Source organism: Spea bombifrons, chromosome 2, assembly GCF_027358695.1.
Source record: "Spea bombifrons isolate aSpeBom1 chromosome 2, aSpeBom1.2.pri, whole genome shotgun sequence".
Taxonomy (NCBI): domain Eukaryota; kingdom Metazoa; phylum Chordata; class Amphibia; order Anura; family Pelobatidae; genus Spea; species Spea bombifrons.
Genome location: NC_071088.1, coordinates 85,491,194 through 85,505,214, shown reverse-complemented (window position 1 = coordinate 85,505,214; position 14,021 = coordinate 85,491,194). Strand labels below are relative to the sequence as shown.

The 14,021-nt window shown below is 38.3% G+C and overlaps 1 protein-coding gene across 2 annotated transcripts; it reads left to right on the top strand.

The window, feature by feature from the left end:
• The first annotated feature begins 2,051 nt into the window (after window positions 1-2,051).
• Window positions 2,052-13,799, top strand: CEP97 (centrosomal protein 97). 2 transcript variants are annotated; one of them, XM_053454993.1, is made up of 11 exons: window positions 2,052-2,245; window positions 3,828-3,970; window positions 4,131-4,289; window positions 4,939-5,040; window positions 5,593-5,706; window positions 6,204-6,370; window positions 6,654-6,818; window positions 7,790-7,920; window positions 8,333-8,999; window positions 11,931-12,006; window positions 12,788-13,799. In XM_053454993.1, the coding sequence occupies exons 1-11, from the start codon at window positions 2,197-2,199 to the stop codon at window positions 13,433-13,435; spliced, it is 2,421 nt and encodes an 806-aa protein (XP_053310968.1). In that variant the 5' UTR covers window positions 2,052-2,196; the 3' UTR covers window positions 13,436-13,799. The 2 variants fall into 2 exon arrangements, with proteins under 2 accessions (XP_053310968.1, XP_053310969.1); XM_053454994.1 differs by lacking the exon at window positions 2,052-2,245 and adding an exon at window positions 2,807-2,988.
• Window positions 13,800-14,021: the final 222 nt, after the last annotated feature.

Here is a 14,021-nt window from a genome sequence, read left to right as displayed (position 1 = left end):
TATGATATCCTTCTTTAGAATAGGTGCCCAAAATTGCACAGCATATTCAAGGTGCGGCCTTACCATTGATTTATACAGAGACAACATTATATCTTTATCCCGTGACTTGATGCCCCTTTTTATACACGACAATACCTTACTGGCCTTAGCAACCGCAGACTGACACTGCACATTGTTGCCTAGTTTGTTGTATAACAATTCCCAAATCTTTCTCATTTGTCGTTACCCCTAATTCACTACCGTTTTGGGTGTAGGTTGCTTGTGCATTCGCTACCCCGAAGTGCATAACTTTACATTTATCTACATTGAATTTCATCTGCCATTTGTGTGCCCCAGTCTATCTAGATCCCTCTGCAGCACAGTAATATCCTGCTCGCCCTGTATAACTTTACCTAGTTTAGTGTCATCTGCAAACACAGAAACATGACTTTCAATGCCTACTGCCAGGTCATTTATAAATATGTTGAATAAAATTGGTCCCAGAACAGAACCCTGAGGGACACCACTTACCACTTTTGACCAGCTTGAAAATTTACCATTTTTAACAACTCTCTGTTCTCTCTCTCTAAGCCAATGTTCTACCCAAGAACAAGAATTTGCATCTAGACCAATTTCCTTCAGTTTGAATACTAACCTATTGTGTGGAACCGTGTCAAACGCCTTGGCAAAATCCAAGTAGATTACATCCACTGCAACACCCTGATCTACACTACTTACTTCTTCATAGAATGCAATTAAATTAGTTTGACAGGACCTATGTTTCATAAAACCATGCTGATTTATGCTAATAATACTATTCTTCCCAAGGAATTCTTGAATATTATCCCTAAACAGCCCTTCAAATACTTTCCCAGCCATGGAAGTTAAGCTCACAGGTTTGAACCCTTTTTGAATATAGGAACCACATCTGACTCCCTCCAATCCTCTGGTACAATTCCTGAAAGAAAAGAATCCCGAAAGATTAGAAACAGAGGTTCACTTATTTCCTGACTCAGCTCCTTAGGTACTCGTGGGTGAATACCGTCAGGCCCCGGAGCTTTGTTAACATTAACTTTCTTTAGTTGCTGCAGCACCTTGTCCTGAGCCATCCAATCACAGTTTGACTGCAAATTTTTCTCAGTGGTCCTATGTATATCCATTGCCATAGGTTCCTCCTTAATGTATACTGAGGAAAAATAGTCATTTAAAGTTTCTGCTTTTTCCTGGTCCTCCTTAACCAACACTCCCCTCTCTGTTTTTAATGAACCTACGTTTTCATTTGTTGTTTTTTTTTAGAATTTATGTACTTAAAGAATTTTTTTGGGGTTAGTTTTGCTCTCTTTGGCAATCACCCTCTCATTTTCTAGTTTAGCCCATCTAATCACCTTTTTGCATGCTTTATTGGCTTCCTTATATCTTATATAGGATGCCTCTGATTCGTCTGATTTAGGGGTAGTTTTTCTTCTTTTCTTAAATTAATATTATAATAGTAGGGCTAAGGGCCACTTTTAAAACAGTATTATATATTTGTTTATCATTTTCCTGTTTGTGTTTTTTTTTTGTGTGTAGGTATGGCTTGAGATCCCTATAGGGATTCCTCAGACATGTTTGATCCCAGTGATGTCATTGTGACGCTTTTTTTATTCTATTTAATTTTTCCACTTTTTTATCCATTTTTGGAAGGAGGAGAAACTGTATCTGCCTCTCCTCGTGCTGATCTGTCTGTGCTTCATTTCAATTTACATACAAACTTTTAGTTTAGCGAATAAACTGTTATATTTATTTTGCAAACATTAGCAAGCATTGTCTAAATAAACCACATTCTATTTTATTAGTTATTCTTTATGGATTTGGTATCAGAAAATTTGGTCCCGTCTTTATTCCCACCTATTGTTTTCTTGCTGTTCATGGTTACATAAGTCATTTTTCCACTTGTGCATGTTCTATTATTTACCCATATAAGTTATTTTACATTACTATTTTTACACCAGCTACTCAATTGTAAATTGGCCCCAAGGCATTTATTTTTCATTTACTTATAAAAAGTTATAATAGCGCCACCTAGTGGCCGATATGAATGCTAGCACGCTGGCTAAAGAAAGGTCCCTATGGCTATCTCTGTTCAACCAGTCAACCCTTCACCGCCTCTGTGTGGAGCGGAAGTGACGAAAAATCCACAACAATCGGTTGCCCGGGAGCTGAGAAGCTGCGGAAACCATGGCAGAGGAGGTAACCAGCCTCGCGCTCGTGTCCCCTAAATCACAAGGTAACACGTTGTCAACGATTACTTTATATCTGAGTGAAGGTGCATGATGGGGCGCAATCGCTGATGCGAGTAATTGCAGTTCAGTGCGAAACGGAACCATGTTTACAGTTTGCCTTCGTTTCTGTTTAGAGGCGCGGACAATAGCATTCTCGGCGCCGCCGCCGCGAGGCTCTCTGGGAGTTGTAGTATTTCATCACCATTACTTTATTCTGCGCTTGAGTAATTGACTACAGCTCCCACAACCCTCTGCGAGAACTGAAGTGAAGTGACCGTTAAACTGACAGCCCGTGGGTTATCCGTGGATCAACAGCTGAATGAAAATTCTTTGGCTCTGTGGAACGGCACAGTATATACCATAGAGAGGGGCTTTACTCACAGCACTCATAGCTGTTTATACCTGCAGTTTTGTCCTAGAATATGAAAATGGCTCTAATTATGTCTGTTTTTATGTGTTAACCACGAACAGATGTATTGAGCACTTTGCAGTTTACCTTATAATAAAAGGGGAGATACAATAAGTGCCGCCGTGTATATATACAGTAGTGCAGCCTGTAGCGGGTTTATCCGAGTTCCTTAAATACTGCTTAATTCCGTATATACCCTCCATTACCGTAAATTCTAGAATAGCAGTAGCCTCCCCTGCACCCCGTCCCTCGCGACACCCTGTCCCTTGTTTTTATAGTAAGCGAAAAGCGACTTTTCAGGTGCCATGGGAGTTTCGCTTTTGGCCTGTGAAAGCCACGGTAAGTATTATATTACGCTGTTTGGTGTTGCCGCATGTGCCGTGGCACTCGTCGGTCAGTTATTGTTTTTTTGTGCAGCAAAAGGCATCATTTTGTATCTCAAAGACGATGGTTTGGATTTACCTTTTTTACGCATACGCACAGTCAATGAGAAAGTAACTAAGACTAAACTATTATTATGTAGCGCAGCACTGTTTCATTGTCACTACGCCTTTAATATTTGTGTGTGTTTATCCCGTCATTAATAATCATGGTGGGTAGTAATTAGACTTTTAGAAGACTTTGAAGAATAATAATTTAAAAAACAGTGGTTTGAGTGTATAGGTCCATGTTCTTTATTTTTTTTTATAAACGTCTGTCCAGAAGAATGAATTATAATGTTGTGGTATACCTAAAACTTGAAAGTATGCCATTGGCGCCACATGTATTTGTAACTATCACTCATAATGTAGTATTGATGGTTACATTTGTATTATTTATGATACAGAGTATGTATTTTGTTCATTATAGTATATTTCTGCCATTACCGAAATAAGGAACCGTTCGGTATATGGATTGTCCACACTTAATGGAGAAAATTGTTATTGATGATGGTTATTTTATATTTTTCAATAACTCAAACCCCTCGAATTTTAAACTGTTAAATAATGGTTGTTTTTCTGTTGAGATTGTATGTTTAGTTGATGCATTGATATGTGGAAAGCACTTCCAGTGAGGACTTTAAATGCATATTATTTCCCAGTATGTTTTTTGTAAAGATGTTTGCTGTGTATTGTACCCGCTCAAGCTTTTATAAGTGACTTACTGGTTTCTAATGGTCTGCTCATTCATTAATTCAGGGAGCATAGCCGATCTGTCAGGACAAGGTCTCCAGAAACTGACACCTACACTACCCTTTGGGTCTGACACTCGTACATTAATATTGGACAAGAACCAGATTATCAAACTGGAACATCTTGAGAAATGTAAAAATCTTACACAGGTGAGTAATAAAAACCCCCAAAACATTTGTGTGTTTCTCTTCTTTTTTTCTTCTCTCTTCTTTCCTCTTTTCTCTTTTTTTCTCTTCTCCCTCTCCCTCTCCCTCTCATTTCTTGATCATTCTGATTTTGAAACTGATTTATATTGTGTTTCCTTGCCAGCTATCTGTTGCCAACAATCGGCTTGTACGGATGATGGGGGTGGCAAAATTGGTCCATATCCGGGTATTAAACCTGCCTCATAACAGCATTGGCTATGTGGAAGGATTGAAAGATTTAGTGCATCTGGAATGGCTTAATCTCGCAGGAAACAATTTAAAGGTAAATGTCTTTAAGGCACTTATTGGATTAGCGATTGCTGTGCTATTTGGTACAATGTGTAGTTTCTCTCCCAAGCACCCTCGCTAGCATATATTGTCAAGCCGCATTTAGGGTGGAATTTGATTAATAGATTACCTGTGATCACATATTCCCCCATATTTCATCCTTCTCTTCACTTAGGTCACCTGTAGATGATCAACCTTATTGTACATCCTTTGTTCTTATAACAAAGTCTTGCATTATGCAGTGGTTGACAAAGAAAGCAAAATTAGTTATCATTTGTTACGCAAGTGCCAATGCTTACCCAGTAACCTAAATAGCACTTCCTGAAATGCTACTTTATGACATTCTCAAAAGGTAGACAGCTCTGGTAATCTGATGGTTTCCACTGCAGAATCCATACTGGGATACTAAATAAATATATATATATATATATATATATATATATATATATATATATATATATAATTACTAAATAAACATATATATTATAGATGGTTCTAAAGTGGAGTTATTAGATTATAGTCATTTGCTACAGATATGTTATTGATGAATCCCAGGACATTTTTTCCTTCTTGGACCATTACACTTATGTATTGCATATTTAATATATGTTTCATTGACAAGAAATACTTAATGTGTTGCTTAGGTTGTTGATCAAATAAATAGCTGCACTTCTCTCCAACACCTGGATTTGTCAGACAACAATATATCCCAAGTTGGTGACCTCTCCAAGCTGACATCTCTGAAAGTAAGTAGAGTTCCCCAGATAAAAGAACTACATTGTTTCATGTAAGAATGTTTAATTCTAGTCTTGTCATACCCCTTGCACAAAAATTGTTGTAAGAAGCTCTGCATAAATTGTTGGCGCTATATCAATAAAAAGATTTACATTTCATGTTCATTGCTGATACTGATTCTCTCTTTGAAGGGACTGATTTGTTTCTTTGTCATTATTATTATTATTTTTTATTGTTTTATATAGCGCCATCAAATTCCGTAGCGCTGTACAATAGGTAGACAGGACATAACACAAACGCCAGAATGGTAAAATCTTTTTCAACTACTGAACAATATTACAATGTCTAATCCATAGGAAGTTTTTATGATTTGATGGAGAACGCAAAAATGTTATTGGACACTGTTCCACTTTAGACACCTTGCTCTCCACCAACATTTTATTTATGGCAATACCCATTAATGCCATATTAGTGGATTTTCTTTCTCAAGTAAAAGACAAGACTTCAACATAACCAGCTGATGACTTTACACCTATAGCTGTTAATAAATCCTTCTTTTGTAGACTTTGCTTCTCCATGGAAACAACATAACGTCTTTACGCGCCACATCTGCAAACCTTCCCCAGAATCTCACCATACTTTCCTTGGCAGAGAATGAAATCAGAGATTTAAACGAAGTAAGTGAGCTTGTTGAGCAAAACGTTTGGGGTCTATTCACCTAAAAGGTACTTTATACTCCTGGATATGAGTATGCATTATGGAGGAACCACCCCAGTGAGTTTCTCCAGGAAGTAGGTGTGCGCAAGCCCAATAAAATGCATAGGTATTGAAGAAAGTTCTGAGGTTGCTGTCCACCTTGTGTTTCTAGTTAAATTGAATTCACTTTCATTCAAGGTGCATTATTCTGTTACAGGAATTATGTCTTGATCTCACTAGGAAAAAAAAAGATAATCTGCAGATAGGAGCTGGGATCTGTTTTTAGGGAAGCAAGATCTGTTCACTATGAGTTTGCACAAGAGATGTGTTTTCAGCACTTTGAATTCAATATGTATTATGAGATCCAACCCCAGTGAGAGTCTCCTGCAGGAAGATGTTAATGTTTTGTAAGATCTGTGTGTTGGGATTCTGAGATTTTGCCATGTTCGTCATTAACAGAAATGTACTTTTTTGGCAGGTGTCATTGCTTGCAGGTCTTGCTGATCTGGAACAATTATCAATCATGAATAATCCTTGTGTGATGGCCACCCCATCTCTTCCTGGTTTTGACTACAGACCTTATATTGTCAGCTGGTGCTTGAACCTTAAAGTTTTGGATGGTTATGTTGTGTCCCAAAAAGAAAAGTAAGAACACATTTTAGTTAAATGAGTTTGTATAGTTTTGTGAAAGTTCTGTCTTTTATTGTTTCAAGAAGACTTGTGTTTAAATCATTTACACTGACATTAAAAATAGATATCTGTGGGAGTGCTTACCACGTAGTTTTATCTACGGAGATATTACATCCAATTGCAGGAACTCTATGTATTCTTGTGTATTCTTGTTGTCCTATTTCTTTTCATCGATAATGATACCATGTAGTATACATTTTCTACAGTCTTAGCATCTTGTCCACATTACTATTTGCAGCTTGAAGGCAGAATGGCTTTACAGCCAAGGCAAGGGAAGGTCCTACAGGCCTGGCCAGCATGTGCCACTTGTGCAGTACTTGGCATCTGTTTGTCCTCTTACTTCAGCGCCTGGCCTTCAAACTGAAGAGGATGCAAAGCTGGAGAAAATATTAAGTAAACAGAGGTACGTATGAGTTCATTTGGAAGTCTCACTAAGTACTTGCCTCCTTACAAGCTTTTCAGTCACCGTCTGAGCCTTTGTGTTAACACCGACTATCATGTGAAGGGACTACTTATTGCTCTTTGCTTTTCTTATTGCAGTTATTTAAATTGGGTACATAGCATACAAACTCAGCAAGGCTATATCCATTCTATACAATATGTAACTGGAGCTACTACTGGTGTTTAAAATGCCACACAATGCAACCTCCAGAAGATGTCACCAGTGTCCCAGTAGTAGTGTAATTAGAGGAGATGGGCAGTTACATCATATTAAATATACTAAATATTATTTGAAAAATAGGAATGAAAACACTATTTGTAACCCACTTCAGGCCACCAATGGCGTCTGCAAATTTTTTGTTTTCCCAAAGGAATTATTTGTGATGTTGGTGCAACGTTAATGAAGAACTTATAGACTGATGCATGATTGAATTTGTGTACTAGGCATTATAAGTTTGTTAAGTTTTAGATCTTGGTGTAAATCCACACATTAGTATCACAGATTTACCACTGTCTCCCCATCAACAAATCTGAAGAAGCAGCTCTGGTGTGGAGAAGAAAGATGATCAGCAAGAAGGAAGATTTTTTACTAATTAGATGAATGTGGTCATTTTTGTGCTCGCATCTAAATATACTAGTAAAAATGTTCAAACTCTGCCTATAGTATTAGTTACTCCCTAACTGTCTGTTATCCTCTGGTACCTTTTGCTGTAATATTAATGTCTCCAAACTAAATCTCTGTGGCTTTGCCACATCGTGATTGGTGAAGGCATTCGATGGTCTACTGAGACTATAGCTGCTGTATACAGTGAGGTATACAAATGTTCTGTTACTTTTTAGTAATCCATCATTCACCTTCCAGACAAAAATGAGATATTAAATCTCTTACATATATATGTGGCAGGTTCTAAAATGTTTGCTTTTCATTATCAGGTTACATCAAAAGCAGCTATTGCACCAGATCCGCGGGGAAGGCCACTTCTCATCTATACCAAATAGAAGGTCACCATCATCTACGGAACAACAGAGTCCAACTCGCACACTCCAAAGATCTCATGACAATGGTGAGATTGCAGAATGTATTCACTATAATATATAATGTGTTTCTCTGTAGAGGCATCAGGGAATAGCACAGCTTTATATCTGTCATCCTCTTCGACTTCCAATCCTCCTGCACATGACAGGCAGCTTTGATGCATATTTGACATCCTAAAATGCTGATTGCTTAAAAGGACACTCCAAGCATCACATGAATCCTCCTCAAATGCATTTGCCTTTTTTTATTAAGTTCTTACATCTTCGGTATTCAACCCTACGTGTAACACGTCTAGCTGATTAAAACCACAACAGAAATTTATGAATAACAATCATTCAAAGCTATCAATTAAGATTTTGAATAAAGTGCATAGGGAACTGATTTTTCTGATTGGGTGCATATATAAGGTATCGTTTTCTTTTTATTTATATTTTTTTTAGAACCTATAATCCATGTAGATGCTTGGCTTGGAAGAAACAGTGCTTGTGATTACTCCTATGCCACGAGAAAAGTGTCCTCTAGTACTGGCCATTCTGGAACATCACAATACAACAGCCTCTATTTGGAAGATATACAAACGGATGAGGACAAACTGAACTGTAGTCTTCTTTCTTCAGAGTCGACTTTCATGCCCGTTGCACCTGGTCTCTCCCCTGTATCTCCCTGTGTAGAACGGAGGACACTGGCTACCAACGAAAGCGTGATTGAATTTTACAAAGAAAGTACGGAAAACTTGACAATGGTGGCACAAGAGATGACACAGCTTGAACAAGTTGAAAACAAAGTGGAAGAAGACACATTTTGTTGTGTTAATTCAGTAATGCCAAACAAGGGCAGAAATGATGAACCATCCTCCAGTACTATTGCTGTGAATCCTCAACGGACAAATAATTACCCTTGTAATACTACAGTACCTACAGTATTGTCTCTGTCGGAAATGGACGAAGAAAGTCTAAACCGTATGAACAAAGCAGCCACAAAGCTGCAGTCCAGCTGGAGAGGCTTCTATGCCAGGAAAAATAATCCTAAAGTTCGAGATGTACGCTACGAGATCAGACTGCGCAGAATGCAGGAGCACATTATCTTCTTAACCAGGGAGATCAATAGGTAGGTTTCCCTCTGATTAACCATGTCCTATATAAAGTATTTAAATATTTATTAAAATAGATGCAAAATGCGAAAAGCAATAACTATGAGACAAACTGTATATCTGCTATGAATAATGTTTTTTGTACATTTTTTCACATGATCTAAGAATACCTGAGGTTAGTAAAGATTTTAAATCCGGTTCAATTTCAGACTATATAGACAACACATAGATAACCCTCAGATATGTCAACTTTAAACATGTCTCAAAAATCTATCAAAATGAAGGCGCCTATCAGGGTGCTAAGACCTGACTCTTACTTTGTGACTAATGTAATTATGAAGTACTTGTCAATACAAGTCAACTAGGATTAAGAAATAATCAGGTTGCACATTGCTTAAAAGATGTTGCTTAAACGAGAGGAAACGAGAGAGGCAAATGAATCACCATATAGAAGACCCTCTGACCACATAGCTGTAGTCGGAGTGTAACAAGACCACCACAATAGACAGGCTGTGAAATCTACATACAGAAGATGCATTCATTGAAACCCGTTGCCTAAATCACCTAATCCTTGTAGAGGCATGGTGTGGCTAAGAAGAGAAAGGGAAGACAGGCTTGTATCCTGGTGGTGGCATCAATTAAATATTGAGAAAGTTTTATCATATCTATCCTAATAGGGGAAGTCACAATGTGTCAGGCCTTGTTTGCAGATGAACGAACGGATGTTTCATCGCATGAATAGAAACAATTATATATATTGGTTTGAGAAATCAATGATCATTAGTCAAGAATTATAAAGTAAGACCAAAAAAAAAAAACCCCAGATGTCCCGGTGCAATTATTATTACAGGGATATAAAGTTGTACAGCCTGATTTACTGCACGATGATTTAATCAGGCTCTATAGCGACTTATCACATTAGTCACTCATTAAAGTAGCACCGGAATATAAAAAGTGTAACAATCTTGCGCAACAAGCAGATTGACCTAATTTACACCAGAAATTCCCTGCTTCCAGCGAACTCCATTCATACGAATAATATTGTTAATGTCATTGCGTTCGTGTCTACAACTGACAGATGTGATTTTTGGTTTAATGTTTTAGACTTATCATCATTTTAGGGTAAAAAAAAACCCCAAAACCCTAAATAGACATAATAATGCTGAAGAGAACAAACCTTGTCTAGGTAGTTATCCTTATATTACATTTTATACAGTAATTTTATAACTCTGTGCCGTGTGTGTATGAATGTATTTGGTTCATTGACCATGGGTGGGAAATCATATAAAAATAATTGTACTTTCGCTACATTAAATACTTCGGGAGGCTAGCAGGGAACATATTTGGGAAAATGAACTGTTTGGCAGTTCTAAAATTACTTCTAAGATGTGGAATTAAATCTTGAAGAACTCAATGTCGGATCATCTAGATCAGGGGTCCCCAACCACCGGGCCGCGGACCGGTACCAGTACGTGGCCTATAAGCAACTGGGCCGCACGATAGGGTGACCACGTGACTCGGAATCAATGGCTTCAAACGTCGTCCCTTTTTTTTTTTTTTTTTGCTTCGACGCAGAGGCGAGAGAGGGGCGCTGAGCACTCGCGTATGTAGTTTTCAGCAACCGCTCTGCACCCCTCAGTCTCTTCTGCAAGGCCTCTAGCTCGGTCACGGTGCCGGCAGAGCAGGGAGACAGAGGCCTCTCGCTCCCACCATAGGACTCCTGGACGGTAAGTGAACTTCAAAGGGGGAGAGATGGTTGATAGATAGAAGGTGGTAGTAAGAATATTGAAATAAATAAAGAGTGAGAATGAATGAGAGAAAGAAAGTGGAGTATTATAAATAATAATATATATATTATATTTGGTGCTAAAAAGGTTGCTGTTCTAGATGATTTGAAAACCAGAGAACACACTGTTCACTAAAAGCTATCTAAAGATGTAAATGTTTTACCGTGTCCTGATTAACTAGCACAGCACTGTAGGTTCCAGGTCTGCATAGAACTTGGTTTGCAGTGGGTATTGCGGCTGGATTCACACCCAAGCCCAGTTTGTTATTTCTTGATTGCGAAATACTGAAAAGGCTATTCTATTTTTAGGCCTAGGTAAATATAGATGCAAAAATGTCTCCAGGTTATGCATGCAATTTTCATTCTTGTATACTATTTATAGCTCATTGGTAAACCAAAAAAATGTACGTTGTGTTCTATTTTTGGCGTCTTAATAATGGTGTCTGCTACTTTTAGTTAGACACTAATAAAGAATGATCCGCTTTGACACATATGTATTCGATGACTATAAAGGTAACCGGATGCTTTAAAGTAGTAGGTACAGCTAAACAGACATTAACATTCTTGGTTGCACACCTTCCATGTGCAGAAATGCCGTTTGCACGTAGTATCTGCCCACTGTCTTCTATATACAGTCGCCCTACACCAGGATCCTTCTGTATTAATACTGGCCGTGTAGACTTAAGAAGTCAGACAAACAGATGCAGGCACGATCCTGACCAATGTCAAATTCTTGGCAACTAAATGTGAAAATCGAAGATCCATGGCTGATCGGCTACTCTGCTGATCTGTATGATCCTATACCATCCCATAAGCCCTTCCCCAACATCTCTAGCCATTCATCTCCATACACTTTACACTAGTTCTTCTCCTTAGAACCTGCTTTGTGTGGATCCTTTAGCAATGCAGTCAGAGCATACACAGAAGCGTGTAGAGCTGGACTCAAACTTACCTCTCAGGCAACCAAGCACTCAATCTGATTCTGTGGACCTGTTTTCATACTCATAATGTTTCCCGTTAATAATAAACAAATTTAAAAAAACCCTGAAAATATTGTTTAGATAATCTTTTCTGCATGAATAGAAGCGGATGTTTTATTCTTTAATCTTTATTACAGATTAAGTAATGTGGGGTTTTGCATTCAATAACCTCTGTGTTATAGGCTGAAGAAAGAGAAAGAAGCAGAGCGAATCCAAAGGCTTGTACAGGAAGAAGCCATGCGGTACCTTTGGGAGCAGGTAAGCTCACCTTCTGATGTGTAAAAACAAAGAAAACAAAATACCAAAGCTTAAGTGTTGCCTTCTGTTCGAAATATAAATTGATGTGGAGTAATCTAGCCGTTTGGAAGGAAAGAAGACTTGGTGCTAATCAACAGAGGAGTGGAAAAAAAGATGTGCAACATTTGAACACCTTACGTGATCCTTAAGATGTCTCTAATGTTGGATTCTAACATATACAGTTTATAAAATGTATTGCTCACTCCCCAAGGGGTTGATGTTAGATATAGCATCAACACTTACGCCTTTTACCGTTTGTCTGAAATTGTTCCCACTTATTGACATCTCGGGAAAGATTTGCAGAAGCTGAGCCATTGGCTGACCCTTTTTTTAAGCAGAGACTAATTATACACGTGATGTCGTAGGAGTTGGGGAAAACACTATAATAATAATATCAGACCAGTTAGATAGGGAGGTTGGGCGTAAGGTAAGTGAATAGTCTGTAGTGCCCCTATACTCGGAGTTATCTTTGTTTTCTGCGTAATAAGCCTCTTTAGTAAGAGTTGTGTAACGTTTTGTTGTGGAGTGCCAAGTACCGGTCAGAAGACTAAGTTGGGGTGGCACAAGTTTTTGAATGATGTCATACAGTAGATCCTATGGTCTATGTATCATTCGTGCACGCAGTAACCCACGAAGGCTGACTCGTCCTGTATGGACAACAGTTATCTAGATAACAAGCCCTATGGGCAATCATTATGTTGTTCTTCACCGTGTCCCAAATAACATTCTGTTACATTTTCAGGTGCAGTCCATTCAGCAGTGGCAAAATACAGTGAATATTCAGTTAGGCACAACAAATAAAAATGGCGTCCTTACACCAAGCAAATCCCTGACCAACGTACCCAACTCTTCATCTGATGAATTAGAGGAAGAGGCTTTGTGTATTCTTGATTCTGAAAACCTTCAAAGAAAATTGTTGCCAGAAATCCCAGATTCTGGTTTCCATTCTATTGTAAGTAAGGAGCTGGCTTGTTCTGAGAAGACCTCAACTGAGGAGAGTGGGTCTTCAGAACCATCTATGGACACTGTGAGACACTACAGTGACCGAGCATCTGACTCCTGTACAGAGCCAAACACAGCTCCAGAGATACAAAGTCAGAGCGACAAAGACAGCTTCAGCAGTGAACAGGACAACAGTCTCTTGCAGCAGTATTTACAGACTGTTGAACAACTCGAAGCAGCGGAGAGTAACACAAGCTACAGCGAAGGAGCTTCTGAAAGCCGCCCAGGAACCACGGACTGCTCTGCGAGCTCTGACTTTGGTAGCCTTTCACATGTTCCAGATGATGACTATAAGGAGGTAATCCAGACTGCATTGGATGAAGAGCATAGTACTCAAACGCCATCCCATTCATGCTCTCAGATGCTTCCTGTGGATTTGGTTCTCTGACCAGAGGAATGCAGGGAACTCGTATTCAATAGTATATCAGAAACTATATGAATTATCTTCATTTTTAATTGAAGTGGAACACTATAAGCTTTGCAACTAGTAAGCACTTTGCCAGAGCAATCATATCAATTTCTCACCTATATATTTTTTATTTCTGTGAAATGCTAATTCTGAAATATACCGTTTTTCCACTAACCTCTCAAAGAATAGCTACGTTTTCTACAGTTCTGTGTACTTACTGTTTATCAAAGTATGTTTTTTATACATCTGCACACGAGGCCTACGTGTAAAAACAAAAGTGCGGATGACACAAGGTGATAAATACAGATCCTTCTGCCTTACCGTAGTCTGCTCAAAAACTAAATTCATTATTCTGCTACACGGGTCAGTATTTAAACAAGGAACCATTATTATATATATGTATGCCTGGGCAAGAAAATATATCATTATTCAAACATGTACACAATAGCCTTATGTAATTCTGTTGACCATCCTAACCTAAAAGCATAATGGCTTAGTTTGTATTTATTTTTATTCCATTTACACATAGAAATAACATTAAAAGAATAGCATGATGTAAAGTACG

Coding starts and splice junctions, on each gene's coding strand:
- CEP97 (XM_053454993.1), top strand. CDS start 2,197: ATGGCAGAGGAGGTAACCAGCCTCGCGCTCGTGTCCCCTAAATCACAA. Junction 2,246..3,827: donor CGTGTCCCCTAAATCACAAG/GTAACACGTTGT, acceptor TCATTAATTCAG/GGAGCATAGCCGATCTGTCA. Junction 3,971..4,130: donor AATGTAAAAATCTTACACAG/GTGAGTAATAAA, acceptor TTTCCTTGCCAG/CTATCTGTTGCCAACAATCG.